General features: G+C 29.1%; 1 protein-coding gene and 1 long non-coding RNA gene across 5 annotated transcripts; one reads left to right on the top strand and one right to left on the bottom strand.

Moving 5' to 3' along the window:
- The first annotated feature begins 78 nt into the window (after window positions 1-78).
- LOC117131684 lies at window positions 79-3,407 on the top strand. 4 transcript variants are annotated; one of them, XR_004454858.1, is made up of 4 exons: window positions 79-153; window positions 256-432; window positions 510-620; window positions 1,336-3,407. It is a non-coding gene; the product is annotated as an uncharacterized LOC117131684 (long non-coding RNA). The 4 variants fall into 4 exon arrangements; XR_004454859.1 differs by having other exon boundaries at window positions 1,327-3,407; XR_004454857.1 differs by having other exon boundaries at window positions 510-3,407.
- A 509-nt stretch (window positions 3,408-3,916) lies between these two features.
- On the bottom strand, window positions 3,917-11,176 carry LOC103249171 (cytokinin dehydrogenase 3). The gene is made up of 5 exons (XM_009128666.2): window positions 6,498-11,176; window positions 5,274-5,401; window positions 4,907-5,167; window positions 4,524-4,792; window positions 3,917-4,399 (listed from the first exon to the last, which is right to left on the bottom strand). The coding sequence occupies exons 1-5, from the start codon at window positions 7,192-7,194 to the stop codon at window positions 4,111-4,113; spliced, it is 1,644 nt and encodes a 547-aa protein (XP_009126914.2). The 5' UTR covers window positions 7,195-11,176; the 3' UTR covers window positions 3,917-4,110.
- Between the last annotated feature and the right edge of the window lie 5,627 nt (window positions 11,177-16,803).

Below are 16,803 nucleotides of genomic sequence, written 5' to 3'. Positions count from 1 at the left end.
TTGATCTAAATCTCTCCGTCAGATCTTTGGAACAGCTGATTCTGTTTTGTTTTTCTTTAATATATGATGTTTTCAGTCTGAAAATGGACTTTTGACAATTTCTTTTAGGAAGGAGCAAGGAAGACAATAAGACGACAGTAAACCAAAATCGAGGTTTTTTCTAATTATTATAGATTTCTTTCTTTTCATTTTCTGAAAGTTTTGTATTTTGCCTTAGAATACCTTGGAATGCGATGTTAATGAGAACAGTTTCAGACTACTGTATGTTTAGATAAGCACTGGATATTGAAGAAGAAGCATGATATGGAGGACTCTGGAATGCATGAAACCATCTGTACTTTCTTACGGATTTTGCTTTCTTTTTCCTCTCATCTGTAGTCCAGAAGGTGTGGAGAGTTGATGGGCGTGAATCTGATAATGGTTGATCAAAAGGTAACTATTCTTACTGTTTACTTCGATTTAACACCTTCTGGATTATCCTATTTACATGTCCTCTTACATGGCCGCAGTCAACAAAGCAACATAGCTTCTGTTCAGGCTCCGAGACACTGAAACCGCCGTCATGTATCCTATGGCATTCACAACCCTTCTGTATTCAGATCCATGATCAATTTGATGGGGTTAGTTCTTTCTTTTCTTTTGTGTGTATTCACATGCCGATACTGAAGCTGGATTTAAATCCCTAGATCAGATTTTAATTTCTATGTTTAACTAAGAAAGTTCTGTTTGGAAAATTTTTTGGATGTGTTGGTGAGCGAGATGTGGTCTCATAGATATCCTGCGATTTTTTAAATCTTATGCTTTTTTAAATTTTCTGTCGCTATTTATTAGCTCTTATACCATTACATAAATTGTGTGATGATGTGTGTACGCCCATGTGTTCTTGGTTACGTCTTTCAAGATTTTCAATGATGATTCGTGAAGATTACATGTTGACTTCCAATATTTTTTTTTTGAATTGGTAATTATTGTGAAAACCTTTGGTGGAAACATGAAATTATGAACTTTGTTGTGTTCTATTAGCTATTTCACTCACACTTTATACCATCCCATAAATGATGAGATGATGTGTGTGTGTCTGCCCCTCTGTTCATGAAGATAGACAGTTCTGATGTCATGTATTTGTTTTTAGGATTGGTAACATTTAGATTGCTCTAATTACTATGAAAACCACTGATGGGAACATGAAAGTATAAATTTTTGTTGTGCTCTATTAGCTCTTTGACTGTACTTTTCAGGTGCAATACTTTTGTGCTCTCAGTGTGGAGAAGCAGATACTCTTATCGCTCAAATCTACTAAATTTTTTTCTACTAAACGTTAAATAGTATTTCCAGGTGGTGGTGATGACGGTGGCAGAGGAGGGGTTGCAGTGGTGGTGCTCATGAAGAGCATATCGGGCATGGAGAATCAGAAGATGGCGAGGGACCGGAGAAGATGTGGAATGGTTCGTCGACCAGTGACATGGAACGGATGGATCTGGGACTATTCTAATGATCACCACTATTCTATTTAACTGGGATTGTTTTCATACGTAAGTTGTTGTTTATCATAGTTTTAAGAATATTTGTCTGTGTTTAAGATTTAAGATTACACTTTTTGGTTTTAACCTTATCACAAACTCAGTCCAAAACATGGAGAATTCTTTTTTACCAAATGATACTCTTTCTTTTTTTACAAAAAAATATGCTTTGTTTTCTATAAGTGCAGTCACTACAATTTCATTTTTGAGGTGTTTTACCTTTGTAATAGTTTGCTACCACTCCATTGATGGTAAACATAATGCTCCGGAACGGCTAAGTACAGTCTATGATAATACCAACATATTTTGCGAAGTAATATATTTTCGTTTACTATGGAATAATATCATATACAAAAAGAGAATAAGTCAAGAGAAAATAACATAAAAGTATACATTAAACTAGGGCTTAGAAAAATATCAAAATCGGAAAATCCAACTTAATATCGAAGATATAAAATATAATATTCAAAATAGCTAAAATACTCAAAAAATACTTAGAGCTGTCAAAAATGCCTGAAAGTATTTAAAAACTGTCAAAAGTAAATACTTAAAATATTAAAAAAAAAAGAAGACTCAAAACAATAAATATTTAGTGGTTTTTCCACTCTAATATCAAACGAACCAAATTTCATGATAATTTTATGTATTTAGTTATACATAATTATAACATATAAGAATATTACTTTTATTTTGGGATTTGAAGATTTTAAAATATATTTGAGTTTCAATAAAATAAAATAAAATAAACGGGTAGCAACCGAACCCGAACCAAAACTAATAAATATCCAAATAAAACTTAAATCTCTATATCTTAAAACCCAAAATCTGAATAGCCATAAAATTAAACTCGATCTAATATGATGTCCACTCATGCATTAAATTACAATTAAAATAAACTAGAAGTATAACTCACATTGCTTATCTGCTCTTAAAAATAATTCTACAACAGAATTCTTATAGTGACGACCATTAAGATATCTCTAACAACATTATAATTAAAAAAAAAAGAGCTTGATTGTAAAAAATATGAAAACAAATACGAACTATAATTTTTAAGCAATATAAAAACAATTGTAAAAAATGTAAAAATAATTACAAAAATGTATAAATAACTCTAAAACTACAACATATTTTATAAAAAATGCGCACACCGACCCCTACCTTAATATACAATTTAGTAAACACAGATTACAAATAGATATGCAAGACTTATTATAAACACTACAAGTATTGATCATAACTATATAAATGATCTTTTAGAAATATGTAAAACTAAGATAAAATTATACTTGAGTTGTACACAAATTTTTTTATATAATCAGAAGAGTTAATCTTTTAAGCTAAAGAATTAAAATATTATCTTCATATCAAATTTTCAAAGAAACCGGCTAAATTTAATAAGATTATTAAAATATTAAAAATAAACTATAGAATAAACTAACATATAACTTCTACACACCAACATTCTTGAAAACCTTAAATTTTATAATACATTTCTCTTGCAAAAAACCCATAGACCATGTTCTAAAATAAGATACAATTCTATAGCTTCATACATCACATATAAATCATACCCCCGCGCGTAGCGCGGATCGGCCCTAGTTATAAATATTCGGTCCTTACTATTCACTATGAAAATTTAGGTTGGAGATTCCTTCGGATCACTGAACTTTCATCATATGCTTTCCACTTTGCACGACCCTTTTGTCGTTATCATGATTTTGCTTAATAAATTAATTGCAATCCTTTTCTATAAACAAACAAAACTTAAAATCAATTGAATTTAGACAGCTGATCAAAAACATATACTATTTAACAGTAGTGATTATTATACTTTTGATTATTAATTTACCATATGTTTTAAGTGATTTAAAAAAAATCAAAATAGAAAATGGTGAATCTAATAAAATCTAGTTTTTCAAAAAAAAAAGTTAATAAAATCTATGTAGAAATCAAGTGTAGATTTTGATGATGACAAAAAAAAAAGTGTGGATTTTGATGAATGCATTGGCAATATGCCTAACAAAACAACTGAGAAAATGATCTCTACTATTGACCGATGGAAAATTAAAATATTCGATTCTAATCAAACTAATTATACGTGGATCTCGCTCGACCAAGATCTTCAAAGTACAGAAAAACAATATTAAAAAAACGAGAAAGGAGGCAAGAAGTTTGGATGTCTCCTGCTTTCCCGCAGACTGTAACAGAAAGGCTTGGGAACATTTCTCAGACAAAATGATTTATTATTCGCTTTATTAACTGTTTAATATATACATGTATGTTCAATTGTTACTTACAGAGATCAAAAGATAGTTTTCACATTTGTACTTTCAAATCTTATGAGCATGTCCTTCACTTTCGTATCAATTTCCACTTTCTTACCATCATTATGGTTTTATTTTTATTTCCTTATCACCAAAAATCTCCCACCAAACTTTAGATTATTTCTTATGATTTATTCAAGTGGAATTTTCAATAGTCTAAAGTAAATATAGTAATCAGAATCAATGAAAAGCGTGGCCAAACACATAAAGTGAGAACGACAACGACTAACAATTAACTTAATTATTGCCTAACACAAGTTTATTTATTGAAATATATTTTGTCCTGGAGACAATATCATTTTAGGATCGTATTTATATTTTCTCTCTACAAAAGTATTCCACCTCGGACCAAAATGTCTAACCCATCCTTCTTGTGATGCATGATAAGGAAGATACTGTATGACATCCATTTTAGCATCCTCACAAAACATCAATACCTCCATATTTTCTTTATCATAAGCCTCCCAATTGTCAAACTCGGCAGATCGTAAGAACCCTACCGCATAAAATACATCTTCTTCGGGTATAGCGGTAGACATTTGATCATTCCACCTGAAGCAAAACCTTAAAAGTCAGTTATTTAAACACAAAGCTGAAATTTTGGAGGCCATAAACATTTAGTAAGAACTTTAATATAAAAAAATTGAATGGATGATCGCTCTATATTTTAACTTACATAATGCGCTTCATGGGATAAACAAGAAGTGGACCGGTAGTGATGTTATTTCTAAGGATAATACCCTTAAAGACACCATAATCAAATCTTGAAATCTGAGATTTTGGTACAAAGAGATTAAGCCATGGATGTGGAACATCCCATTGGCCTTTGGATTTCAGGTTTAGCTCTCCCGTTCGAACCCGGTTCAAGAAATCTATATACGTCACATCTTTCTCGTACACAAACCCTCTTACAAAGTTTAAACTCTCGCTTAACTCCTCCATTTCCTGCATAGTTTAAATAATTGAGAAAATTAATAAACATATAATATAAGATAGAGTTGTTTAATTATGAGTGGAGATCCTAATTATACTTGTATAATTGTGTATATGTGTACGGACCTCGTTGACTGAGTGTTGAGAAAATTCGTCGTAATACTTGACGACTTCGAGACAGTAGATGACACGGTGTCGTTTTATCATTGAGACGATCCTCAAGTGATCGGACGGTGGATAGTAAGTAGATCTCCAGTTATCAGGTGGGCCATGGTCAAGCATAACGGAACCTTCCAAGAAATGTAAACCGTCCGCTTCTGATATCAATCGTTCTTGATCTCTTGTGAATTCAGAGAAATCAGTGTATAGAAACCTTAACCATTTAGCCTGAAAAGTTTCCAACAAAAGAGATATATTTAATCAAAAATTTCGGTAAATTATTCTTACTTATATAAAATATATATTGAATTATTTACATATTAATATAACATACCCTTTTTGGAGCTAATTCGAGTTTAATCCTGGCTCTTGTTATAATTCCGAATTGACCCAAACCTCCTAACGCCGCGTAGAAAAGATCTGAGTTCATGTCGTTGGAACAAGTTGCAATCTCCCCTTTTCCTATAAAGTTCCGGGGAAAAATAGCTGACCTAATTAGAAAGTTCAGTCTTAAACTATTTCAACATATTTGGACCGTAAGACTATACAAAGAATATCATAGTTTATGGAAAAGATGCAACGAGTTGCAAATAAAACTATCGTTGTTTTAAGCCTAAAATGTTAAAGTCGGTCCCATTAATACGTCTTATCTCCTAAGTCCTAACCAAACTTTGGAACTAGAAAGTCTTCGTAAACGAACTAAACTTCAGACCAACACTGTTCGTATATGGAATTATGGATGCATATGTGGACATAGTGGTACAACTATTAGCTATAATAAGAAAATTGACTGTTACTTAAATTCATTACACCTGGTTAATTATGACCAAACGTTATAAGATTTTGAGTTTTGTCTCTATGCCACAAGAAACCTCGTGAAAAAACATACGCGTGGGACCATTTTTGGTTGAATATTTGTTTGTCACCGGTTTATATGAACAATTACATAACATTAACGTGCGCGGCGTGACCATTATGTAAATTTCGCGGAGAACAAAATTAGATTCGACGAAACATCCATAATATGTAAGAAATTATAAATTTCAAAATTTCAAAAACTATTTAGTTAGTAACTTGTTATATATAGCGTTAGTACAAAATCGTAATATGAACATAAAATCAAAAAAATTGTTCTGTTTCAACTTTCAAGTAGAGACTTTTTTTTTGTGCAACACTTTCAAGTAGAGACTATATATTATTACACGTATCTTTCACGAAATTTAATTTGAAATTTCTGTTGCAAAAAAACAATAATGCTAAATCTTCTATCACTACAACAAAGAAAAATCTTTTCTTACAACCACTTATTTTATACATAGCCCGTGTTTCTTTCTACTCTTAGACGCAAAAATAATGTGATTAGCTAGATGTGTGAAAACAAGAAAAGCTATCAACAAGTTCGAGAAATATGTAAAAAAGACACAAACAAGAGCATAAACACAAGTGACCACCCAGATCTAAAAAAACGTACGTTTTTATTGTATTTTATTTTTGTCGTCAAACGTACGAAGTAAGTATTGCATAGATTTGGAATATATGTAAAAATCATGGTACGTACCAGTAATAATATCCAGCTCAAGAACATTACTGATCTGTGGACCGTACCGAGACGTTTGTCCGCTTATTCCGCCGTTGGATAACGTTCCACCGACCGTTAAATACAAATAGTCCGTCCAAGAAACCGGCGTTAACCCCAACTCCAACGTTTTATTCAACACCTCAATCCATAGCCACGCAGTGTCCACGTCCGCATATAAACCGGTCCTAGACACCTTTATGCCTCGGTCCTCGTTTACCATTGACCGCATGTTGACCACGACTCCGTCTTTAGCAGCGGCTTGGCCACGGAAGCTGTGTCCGTGGCCACGAGCGGCTATAGGGAAAGAGGATTGAGAGTCGAAAGAAAGTTTTATGAGATCGATGATGTCTTGGACGGAGGAAGGGTTTAAGACGGCGGAGGGTAGAATTTTGGTGACGTGGCCGAAATCGATGGAAGCTGCTTCGACGGAGGAGGATGCGGAGGTGAGTTTTCCGGCGAAGTTGTCGTTGGAAAGGATATTCCATGGTTGTGGTGATGTGTTGTTCGTTGTGATCGGAGTTAAAAGAGTTGTGATAAATATTATTATTACTAGAAGATGACTTTGTGATGGAAAATTATTACTTGCCATATTTTTCTGGGGAATATGTTTGAACGCTTTCGCTTTGGTTATATCAATGAAGAGTAGTAGTAGATCTGTATTTATAGAGCCACCCATGGAGACGCATGTATATTGTACGGGTTTCTGTAAGTTATTTTGTTTAGGTAATTATTACTGGGCGAGTATCATATGTGTAATTGTTAACTCAGTTAAACCCATTTTGGTATATTTTAACTAATTTTATTTTCTTTAAAGTACTCGTTTATTGAATGGATATTTATATAATTAACTAATTAATTCAGTTGACCCGATTAAAATTGTTAGATGATATTAATCATATATTTATGTATGTCAAATAATGTTAGCTTATATATGATATACATCTTTATAGCTTATGATATGAAGTTATGTGATTAATTCAATAGCCAATAAAGGATTGGTCTGATGGATAAAACTTTTTGATTATCTAATAGGATTTAAAGGATTATGAGTTTGATTTTCGTTGGGAATTTTTTATTTAAAAGAATTAATTTTAAATAGTTTGGATCTTATTCTATTAGGTGTCCGGGTGGCCGAAAACCTTTAATTTATTTATTTAAAAGTATACCTTCAATATGCTTTCAAAAATATACATTCAATATTTTTTATTCTAAAAAGAAAATCTACAATAAAATTGCAGTCACGTGAGAATATTGGAAAACCACTTGCTTCAATAGGCAATTAGTCTTCGCTTCTTTATATACGCACGATGTAACTCGCTAGTCAAATGGTTTTGAAAAATATTCCACAGTCCATTTTTTACATTAGTGCATTGATAATTTCTATAGTAACTTCGACACCAAAAGAAATATTATTCACATATTTTTATAAAAAATATTTTCTTTTGATAATTGGTTCACCTGCAATTTGGATGCCATTAATTACAATTTAGGTTTAGGGTTCACGAAAGAAAAAAGAGAGAGATCAAATGCATGTCTATCAAAAGTTAATAGCTAGTCTCAACAACTGATACTGTAGATGAAACTTAATTATAAAATTAACATAATATTGTTATGTGTCTTCATCACCATTCACCACCACCATGCATGATCATCATCATAACTGTGATTAGTTGTAAATATCAAAAAGAGCTATAGGGCATGTACCATAATTATATCATGGGGATTGGATATTGGTTTTAGATCCCCATGTACAATTATTTCCCCACGGACAACGAATCTTGACCCTCTGATCAGCACAATTATGTTAGAACTTGTCTAGGTTTTATATTTTGCTGGTGAGAGTTAAAATTGTCAACACATATACATAGATATAAAAATTAAAATTATATTTCGAAAATATATATAACAAGACGAGGATTAAATTCTGATACTAAAGACACCCACGGTTTTGTGGATGCAGCATGGACTGCCTTATCGGGTTTTGGTGGAATTAAATGGCTTTTTAAAGATGCCCTAAAGAGACACACAAATGTGCTCTAACACTCTACCTCTCATCAGGTTGTAGCGGGAGCCATAACCATGAAAGCGGCATTTGGATAAAGCGGTAAGTTGCCAGTGATTCAATCGCATGTTTCCACAAAATATGCCATATTTTGTACTGTTATATTTTATTTTATTCTTAAACCGTCAAAATAATTTTATTTCCATATTGTTAAAATTGTTATCAATCGAATGTTTTATACGCCAACTTTGGATGAATTGATGTTCCTTTTGGAGAATAATTCTCATTAGTATCCCTACTAAATGATGTTTCTACATTTAGGTCATCATCAAAAGAATCTATAAGATCTTGTTCCTCTGAAGTCTGGATAATTTATGAACTTTTTCTTCCTCGCGGCTATCGAAAAAGTGTGATTATTTATAATAATAAACTAAAATTATCTTGAATTTCATAAAAACAATTGTAGGCTAGCTTTAGATTCGGGATTAATCATTGTGCCGTAAATAGACAATAAAAAGCAAGACATGGAATATCCTCAAGATTACATTCTGTTTGCTTCTTTTGCCACATGTTAACTTGTTGTCGCTACAGTTATTTTATTATTACTTTTCTGGATGTTTATTAATTTGTTATCTAATAGTGAGTTGAAAACTTGAAATATCTTAGCACTTAGATAGCAAGATAAGACGAGTCTAACTAGGTGTGATACAATATAGTTGAGTTCAGTGGGAATTGAACTACTAAATTGTTAAGTTCAATGCGATATACAATTTTATCACATTTTATTTCTATATGTCACTTTTATTGACACACTCAATAACAAAGTACATTATAGGTTCTCGTCACTATATTTGTGTGTTCCGGTTCATTTCCTATATGCCATTTTGCATTATACCTTAATCAGTCTTATAATTAATAAGATAACGTTTTTGTCTTTACTTTTGTTTTATTTCATTTTCTGTTAACTGACAAATTCTAGGCCAAAGTTCTGACTTGGGTTTCTTTTATTTTTTCATTCAAATAATTTTTCTAATATTTATAAACTGATACTTAATAAACATGTGTAAGCTTCACTAAACAAATGAGAATAATATGTTTTATTTTTGGTACACATGACTCTATATCCAGCCACATTGGATATTTATAAACCTAAATTATTAATTAGGATAACTATGATTTGCTCGGTTCAAATTTAAAGTAAGACACTTATTTTTTTTCTTTACCATACATAATATGTTTCCCGATCAAATTGTTAATTGCAACGGATAAATATTATATTTTGTATTAATAAGAAAAACACTAAGATGTGCTACAAAAAGAAAAAGAAAAAACATTAAGACATTGTAACCGGACAGCAAAACTGTGGTAGACGCACGTGTAGTTGTCATATTCTTTCCTGCTTTACAACTTCGTGTCACAAAATAATCGATGATTTAATAAATTATTATATGAGCGACGATCAAAACGACAAGTGATTAACGGTGCTTGTTTAAGAATTAATTAGGGTCACCTTAACTGGAACCTGCAAATTTAGAAGATCATCATCACTCAAAGCGACATTTATTCAATATTTGTATCTCACGATGCATAAAAAGAAGAAGAATATCATTTAAAAGTTCATGAGCTGTATAGGCTGTCATAATGGGATTGTATTGGAGCGAAAAATCAAAAAGAAAGGAACATAGGGAATTAGGGTAATGATTTCAATTCGTGGGCACATTTTGCTGTGTTCGTATCTCTATTTACATTTAATTAAGTACTATTTGAGTTGTCTTAAACCTTTATTTGGCCATGCATCATCATGCTCCATATATGTTCCCTTCGTTTATATTATCCATTCATCATTACAAGATTCAAGACGCATGTGCGCAGCCCCTCAATAAGTGACATGTACTTTTGGCGAAAAAATGGCTCAGCATCATTGCGATTTAAGTAAAACTAGAGCACGTCAAAAAGGAAAGACAGAGTAAACTAGAGCTTGTAAACCTTTATTATCCGGGCGTGTGCAACCAATATTTTCTACCCATGGTTATAAAAACGTTTGAGTTTAATATCTAATTAAAAAAAACAATTTTTGGAAGAAGAATTAAACAGAACTTGGTGCTATCATAAAAACACATGTATATTCATGTGAATCTATAGATAGACACTATATAGACAATGCATGTTATGTGAGTAATATTTGTAAATATATAGATTGATGTGTTAGTAATATTTTTTGGGTAAAATTGTGTTTGTAATATCATAACAACATTCATATACGTATATTTTTCTTTTGCTAAACGTATACGTATACTTTTGTTGGCTTGTATTCTTAAAATTCAATTTAGATAATTAGAGTTTAAGGGAATTGGAATTAAGCAATGATATGGCTTACGTGATGGATATATCTTATTGTCGATTGATATCAAAAACATCATGAAGATTTGCAAATCCCTAATTAAGGTGGTTTAGTTATGCCACATGGCCAAACAGTGAAAAGTGCGGATCAATTCATTTGTATACATCAGATTCTATTAATAAGTCATCCCGACAACCACATTTTCAACATTAATTACAAAAACGAATTATCACATCCGGCCACAGTTTGACGATTATAGTATTTCTAACCTAAAACTCCAATTTTTTTCTATTTTTAAAATAAAATAGAGAATCTATGATTATAGTATCTTTTTTTTAGTATATTGAGCTAATTTGCTCTAACTTTTTTTTGTTCATACTTTATTCAATTATTTTTTTGGATTAAATTTTAAAATGGAGATGAAAATATTTTAAAGAATGCTCCAATCCTACTTCAATTCTCATTTCATAGTAGAGTAAAAGATATATTTACTACATAAATGAAATAATCTATTTTCTCTTTGTTCATTACTCCATTATATAATGAAAAAATGAAGTATAGTTGAAATATTTTGATGAGCAAATTAGCTCAATATACTAAAAAAAAGGGATACCATAGAATGTGGAGAAAATGGTAATGATGGGGTAAAAAATTGGGAGAAAATAAGGTATGGAGTGCAAATAGGGTAGATGTTGTGTGTAGGGAGTGCAAATTCTCAAAAAGTTACTCCATAAATAGAATAACTTTTTATTTTTTGTTCATACTTCATGTTCCACTTCATTATTGAAGTAGATTATATAGTGAGAATAAAGATGTCATTTGCATCTCCAATAGAACTCTGTAATCTTTTCTATATTTTATTTTAAAATCAAACAATTTTATTATAGAATAACTGTATTATAAAGTAGATTTTGTTCTAATGATACTATTTTGTAGTAACTCTACTATAGAATAAAGTATAGAGTGATATAACCATTTTACTCTAAGAATAGAGTAAAATAGGGATATAACTATTCTATAACTCTATTATAGGTTAACACTATTTTAGTAAATCCGACAATATAAACTTTAATAGAATTACTATATTTTAGAGTGAAAAAAATAGTGCTTTATTAAAGATGGTTTTACTCATACTCCACTTATTCTATTTTTAAATGAAAAATAAAATAAAGTTAAAAATGCCCTTAATACTAACAAAAGAATGTATAACACACGTACCGAAACATTATAGTATATCAGAGATCAAAGGCATACGCACACATACATTTATTTTATTGATTTGGTCAAAGACATTTTTATGCTAAGATAGGTGTTTCAAAAAAAACTAAACAGAGAGTTCAAAATTCAGCGGGACATTCACAGTTTTCAATTGTGTTTCAAGAGTTTATGCGAATTTTATTGAAATTATAAATCCGAAATAAAATGATGATAAATGATATCTATTAATAATAGGAATCTTAATTAATATCAAAGATTATATTGTCTCATACTAAAAGTTTCATTAATTAATTGTTTTGCAGAGTTGTGTCTTTTGAATTAGTTTACAAAGTAGTTAAATATTTTAAAATGTATCTTTCTAAACATTTAAGAATTGTGTTTATTCACTTGGTTATGTTGCTTCATCTTAAAAGTTGCATTAGTTATTTTTATAGAGTTGTCTTTTTAATTACTTTAAAAAGTAGTTAAAAGATCCTAAAAAGTGTATTTCAAAAATTTAAGAGTTGTGTTTATTCATTTTACTGTGTTGTTACATACTAAAAGTTGCACTATGAAGTTGTCAAATTATATTTTTCTTTTCAAAATCATCTCTAGAATATATAATGAAAAGGTACGTCATTCCACCATAAACATTGTATTTTTTAAGAGATTGTTAAGATGTATAAAAAGGTGAGTTTTCATAAAAATGTGTCTTTTTACGTTAAGAATTACATTGAATTTTAAAAGAATGTAAAAAATATATAATAATTTCCTTTTATCAGTATTTTAAATACTCCAAAATTTATCTAAAATTTAAGAGTTGTTTCTAGTTATTTAGTCGTGTTGTTTCATCCTAAAAGTTGTATTAATTAATTGTTTGAAGAGTTGTGTCTTTTGAATTAGTTTTAAATTAGTTAAAATATTCCAAAAAATATCTTTATAAAAAGTTAAGAGTTGTGTCTATTCATTTTGTTTGTGTTGTTTTATCCAAGAAGTTGCATTATGAAGTTGTCAAATTATTTATGTTTCTTTTCAACATCATCTCTAAAACAGTAAAATGTATTATGAAAGGTGTGTCTTTCCATCCTAAACATTGTATTTGTTTTTAAGAGATTGTTAAAATGTATAAAGATGTGACTTTTCATTTTTTTTAATGTGTCTTTTCATATTAAAATTAACATTAAATTTTAAGAGATTGTAAAAAAAAGGTGTCTTTTATCATAGTTAGGAAACCAAAAAAAGAGAAAGGGTGTGTTTTTTCATTCTAAACATTTTTTTTCTTTTAAGAGATCGATAAAATGTATAAAAAGGTGTCTTTTCATATGAAGTGTTTTTCCATGTTAAAATTACATTTAGTTTGAAGAGATTTTAGAAAATGTATAAAAAGTGTATTTTAACATAATGTATTGTATACACTTTTAAAAAGTTATCTTTTTCTCTAAAGATGTGATTTTTAATTTTAAAAGCTGCATAAATTTTTGAAAAATTCTCATAATGTCTAAGGATATAATTTTTTATACTAAAATTGACATAAGTTTCTAATGAGTTATCTTTTAGTTTATTTTCATAACTATTTTATATACATTTAAAGAATATTAAAATTGTCTAAAATATTGAGATAATTTAATGTTGGATATATTAATTATTTTTATGATAATATATATATATATATAAACTATATAGCTGTAACTTTTCAACATAACAATATGCCTTTTCATCTTAAAAAATAGCATTGCTTTAAAAAAATGTTGTCAAGATATATAGAAGTATGTATCTTTTCATCTCAACAATGTGTATTTTCATTTTAAGAATTACATTGGTTTAAATCAAGTTGTTAAATTGTATAAAGTTATGTATTTTCATCCTAAATTTGAATTTATTAAAAAATAGTTGTAAAAATGTCTAAATATGTATATTTTCTCCAAATAGATGTCAAAAGTTGTAACTTTTCATCCTAACAAAGTGTATTTTCATTTTAAAATGACACTGATTTAAAATATGTTGTCAAATATATAAATATGTAACTTTTCATTTAAACAGAATGTTTTTTTATTTCCAATAATTACACTGGTTTAATAGAAGTTGTATGTATAAGGATATGTTTTTTTATCCTAAAAATTAGTATTTGTTAAAAAACATTGTCAAAATTTCTAAAAATGTATATTTTCTGCAAATAAATGTCAAAGGTTGTAAATTTTTATCCTAACAATGTGTTTTTTTCACCTTAAAAATTGCGTTCCTTGAAAAATATTATCAAAATATATAAGTATGTATCTTTTGATCTTAACAATGATAATTTTAATTTTAAGAATTGCTTTGGTTTAAAAGAAATTGGTAAAATGTATAAAGATGTGTCTTTTCATCATAAAAATTACATTTTTTTTAAAATAAGTTGTTAAAATATCTAAAGATATTGTTGCAATTGTTGGTGAATATAACTTTTTGTGAAGAACCAATGCAATCTTTGGTGATGAATCATTACAATTTTTAGTGATTGTAGTATTTGGTGATAAATCATTACAATTTTTGGGATTAACCATTAACTAACCATTGCAATGTTTAGTTATCAATCATTACAATCTTTATTCATCTATATAAGAAGTTATGAGAATTTACAAATCACAACCATAAAATTACGACAATCACAAATAGACAAAAAAATATAGAAATTCATGTTAAACGATTTTTAAAGATTTTTGAAAAAACACATATAACATGGAGATCTCTGTTTGTTTGTTTGTTTGTTTTTTTTTTTTTTTTGAATTAGATCTCTGTTTTGTTATTTTGTATCTTATTCTAAACTTGGAAAAAATGATTGAGAAACAGATATAATTCTAGAGTATTTATATCCAATACCACACTGATTTTCAAAATACTATTTAGTGATCCAACAAAAGAAAGCATGATTTCATAAAGGTAAATCCTTAATTTATCAATTTAGTGAATTTTATTTTGTTATTGTTATCTATATATATAAAGAAATGTTCGCCTCTCTCCCGTGAAGCCACGTCATCAATTCGTGCGTTCTGGGAGTGACACGTGTCCCATTTTATATTTAAGACCAAAATAAATGAATGCAGTTAAGGGTAATTGAACCCAGCACCTCTAGCACTGGTAATTTCTCTTAGAACCACTAGGCTAAAGTCACTTTTTATAAATACGTGGCCGCGAAAATACTTATTATCGTGTCAGCTGGAAGCCCATGCTTCTTCTACTTGTGGCCAGGACCGACACTGAACTGACATCAAGATGAAGATCGTGAAGTTAAAAACTTTGCTCCAAACAGTTTTGCAATGTTTCCAACCTTTATAACTTGATGCATATAATATATATCAAAATACATTTGTTGTACACGCTTTTATTAGTTTTGCTTTTAAAAGAAGGTATTTACAGTTATAAATGTTTTGTGCCAGTGAAGTAATGGTTGAAAAATCTCTATACATATGTCATTTCAAAATAACACCCAACTTCTATATATAGTCAATACATATGTCCATGTTATATTCTAGACTAAATATTTTCTCTTTTAAAAATATAGAAAACAATTTTTTTAGTCTACAAACAAATGTTGTAGAGCAAGTATGCATTATACAAAATAATATATATTTAAAATCCATACATAAAAACATAAAAGTTGTTATATGCCTCTTTCTGACACATGCACACTCCACTATGAATAAGAATTAAAAAAAACAGTATTGTCATCAAACTTTATCACAAATCCACATTTGTACATCTATAATTATGAGTTGGACAATTAGTTAATTTGATACAATACCAAAGCAAGAATAATCGAAAAACAACTATACCACCGCATACTAATAAGTAAGACATAACAAATAACCAAATTCTTGAATCTTAAAACAAATTTCAACTCGATCATTTAGTGAATATCAAATTAACTAATATCCCGCCCGTAGGGCGGGCCAACCCTAGTAGTTTAATATAATAAGTGTTGGTAGTTTATAAGAACTCTCCTGCACACCCCAAAGAAATATTATAAATAAGAGGGTCATATCCACATAAGTCAACATATATTTATTACAGTATCTAGTCTCCTTAACGTTTTTGTCAAGAGAAAAAAAAGTAAATAAATATAAATATAAATAATAGTTGTTTTTACCAAAATAGAAATAGTAAATGTTTAAAAAGAGTACAAACTAATAATTCTAATATTCTCTCTTAAACAGGAAAAATATTTAAATGTTATGCAAAATAATTGAAATTTGTTCAAGAAGTGGTTGGAGCTAAATATCATGTCAAATTGTAAGAAGAAACTTAAAAATATAGAAGTGGTTGAGCTAAATATCATATGAAAACCTAATAAATAAAAAAATTATATTAATAATCAACTTTAATCGATGTGATTAAAATATGGTTTACAAAGAATTTAATATATATAAATCTTAGTGTTCTGGTTATATTTTTATCGGAATAAATATTGCATACAATTGTTTTTGTTGAAGGTTTATATATATATATATATATATATATATATATATATATATATATATATATATCTTCCTTTCTAATGATAAGAAATATGTTTCAAAGATTCTAAATAAATTACCAACCAAATTAGTTGAACATATTGTAAGTTATTCTGAATACATAAAATGATAATTCTATTTCTAAAGATAATTGTGATATTAAATATAATTAACATGAAAATAACACTGAAAAATAGGATGAGACAATGTCCAAATGTCATTTTTAGTGAAACTTTTATTGGTTATAATTTTAGT

The sequence above is a fragment of the Brassica rapa genome, chromosome A02, assembly GCF_000309985.2.
Source record: "Brassica rapa cultivar Chiifu-401-42 chromosome A02, CAAS_Brap_v3.01, whole genome shotgun sequence".
Lineage (NCBI taxonomy): Eukaryota > Viridiplantae > Streptophyta > Magnoliopsida > Brassicales > Brassicaceae > Brassica > Brassica rapa.
This window is presented reverse-complemented; position numbering and strand designations above follow the sequence as displayed.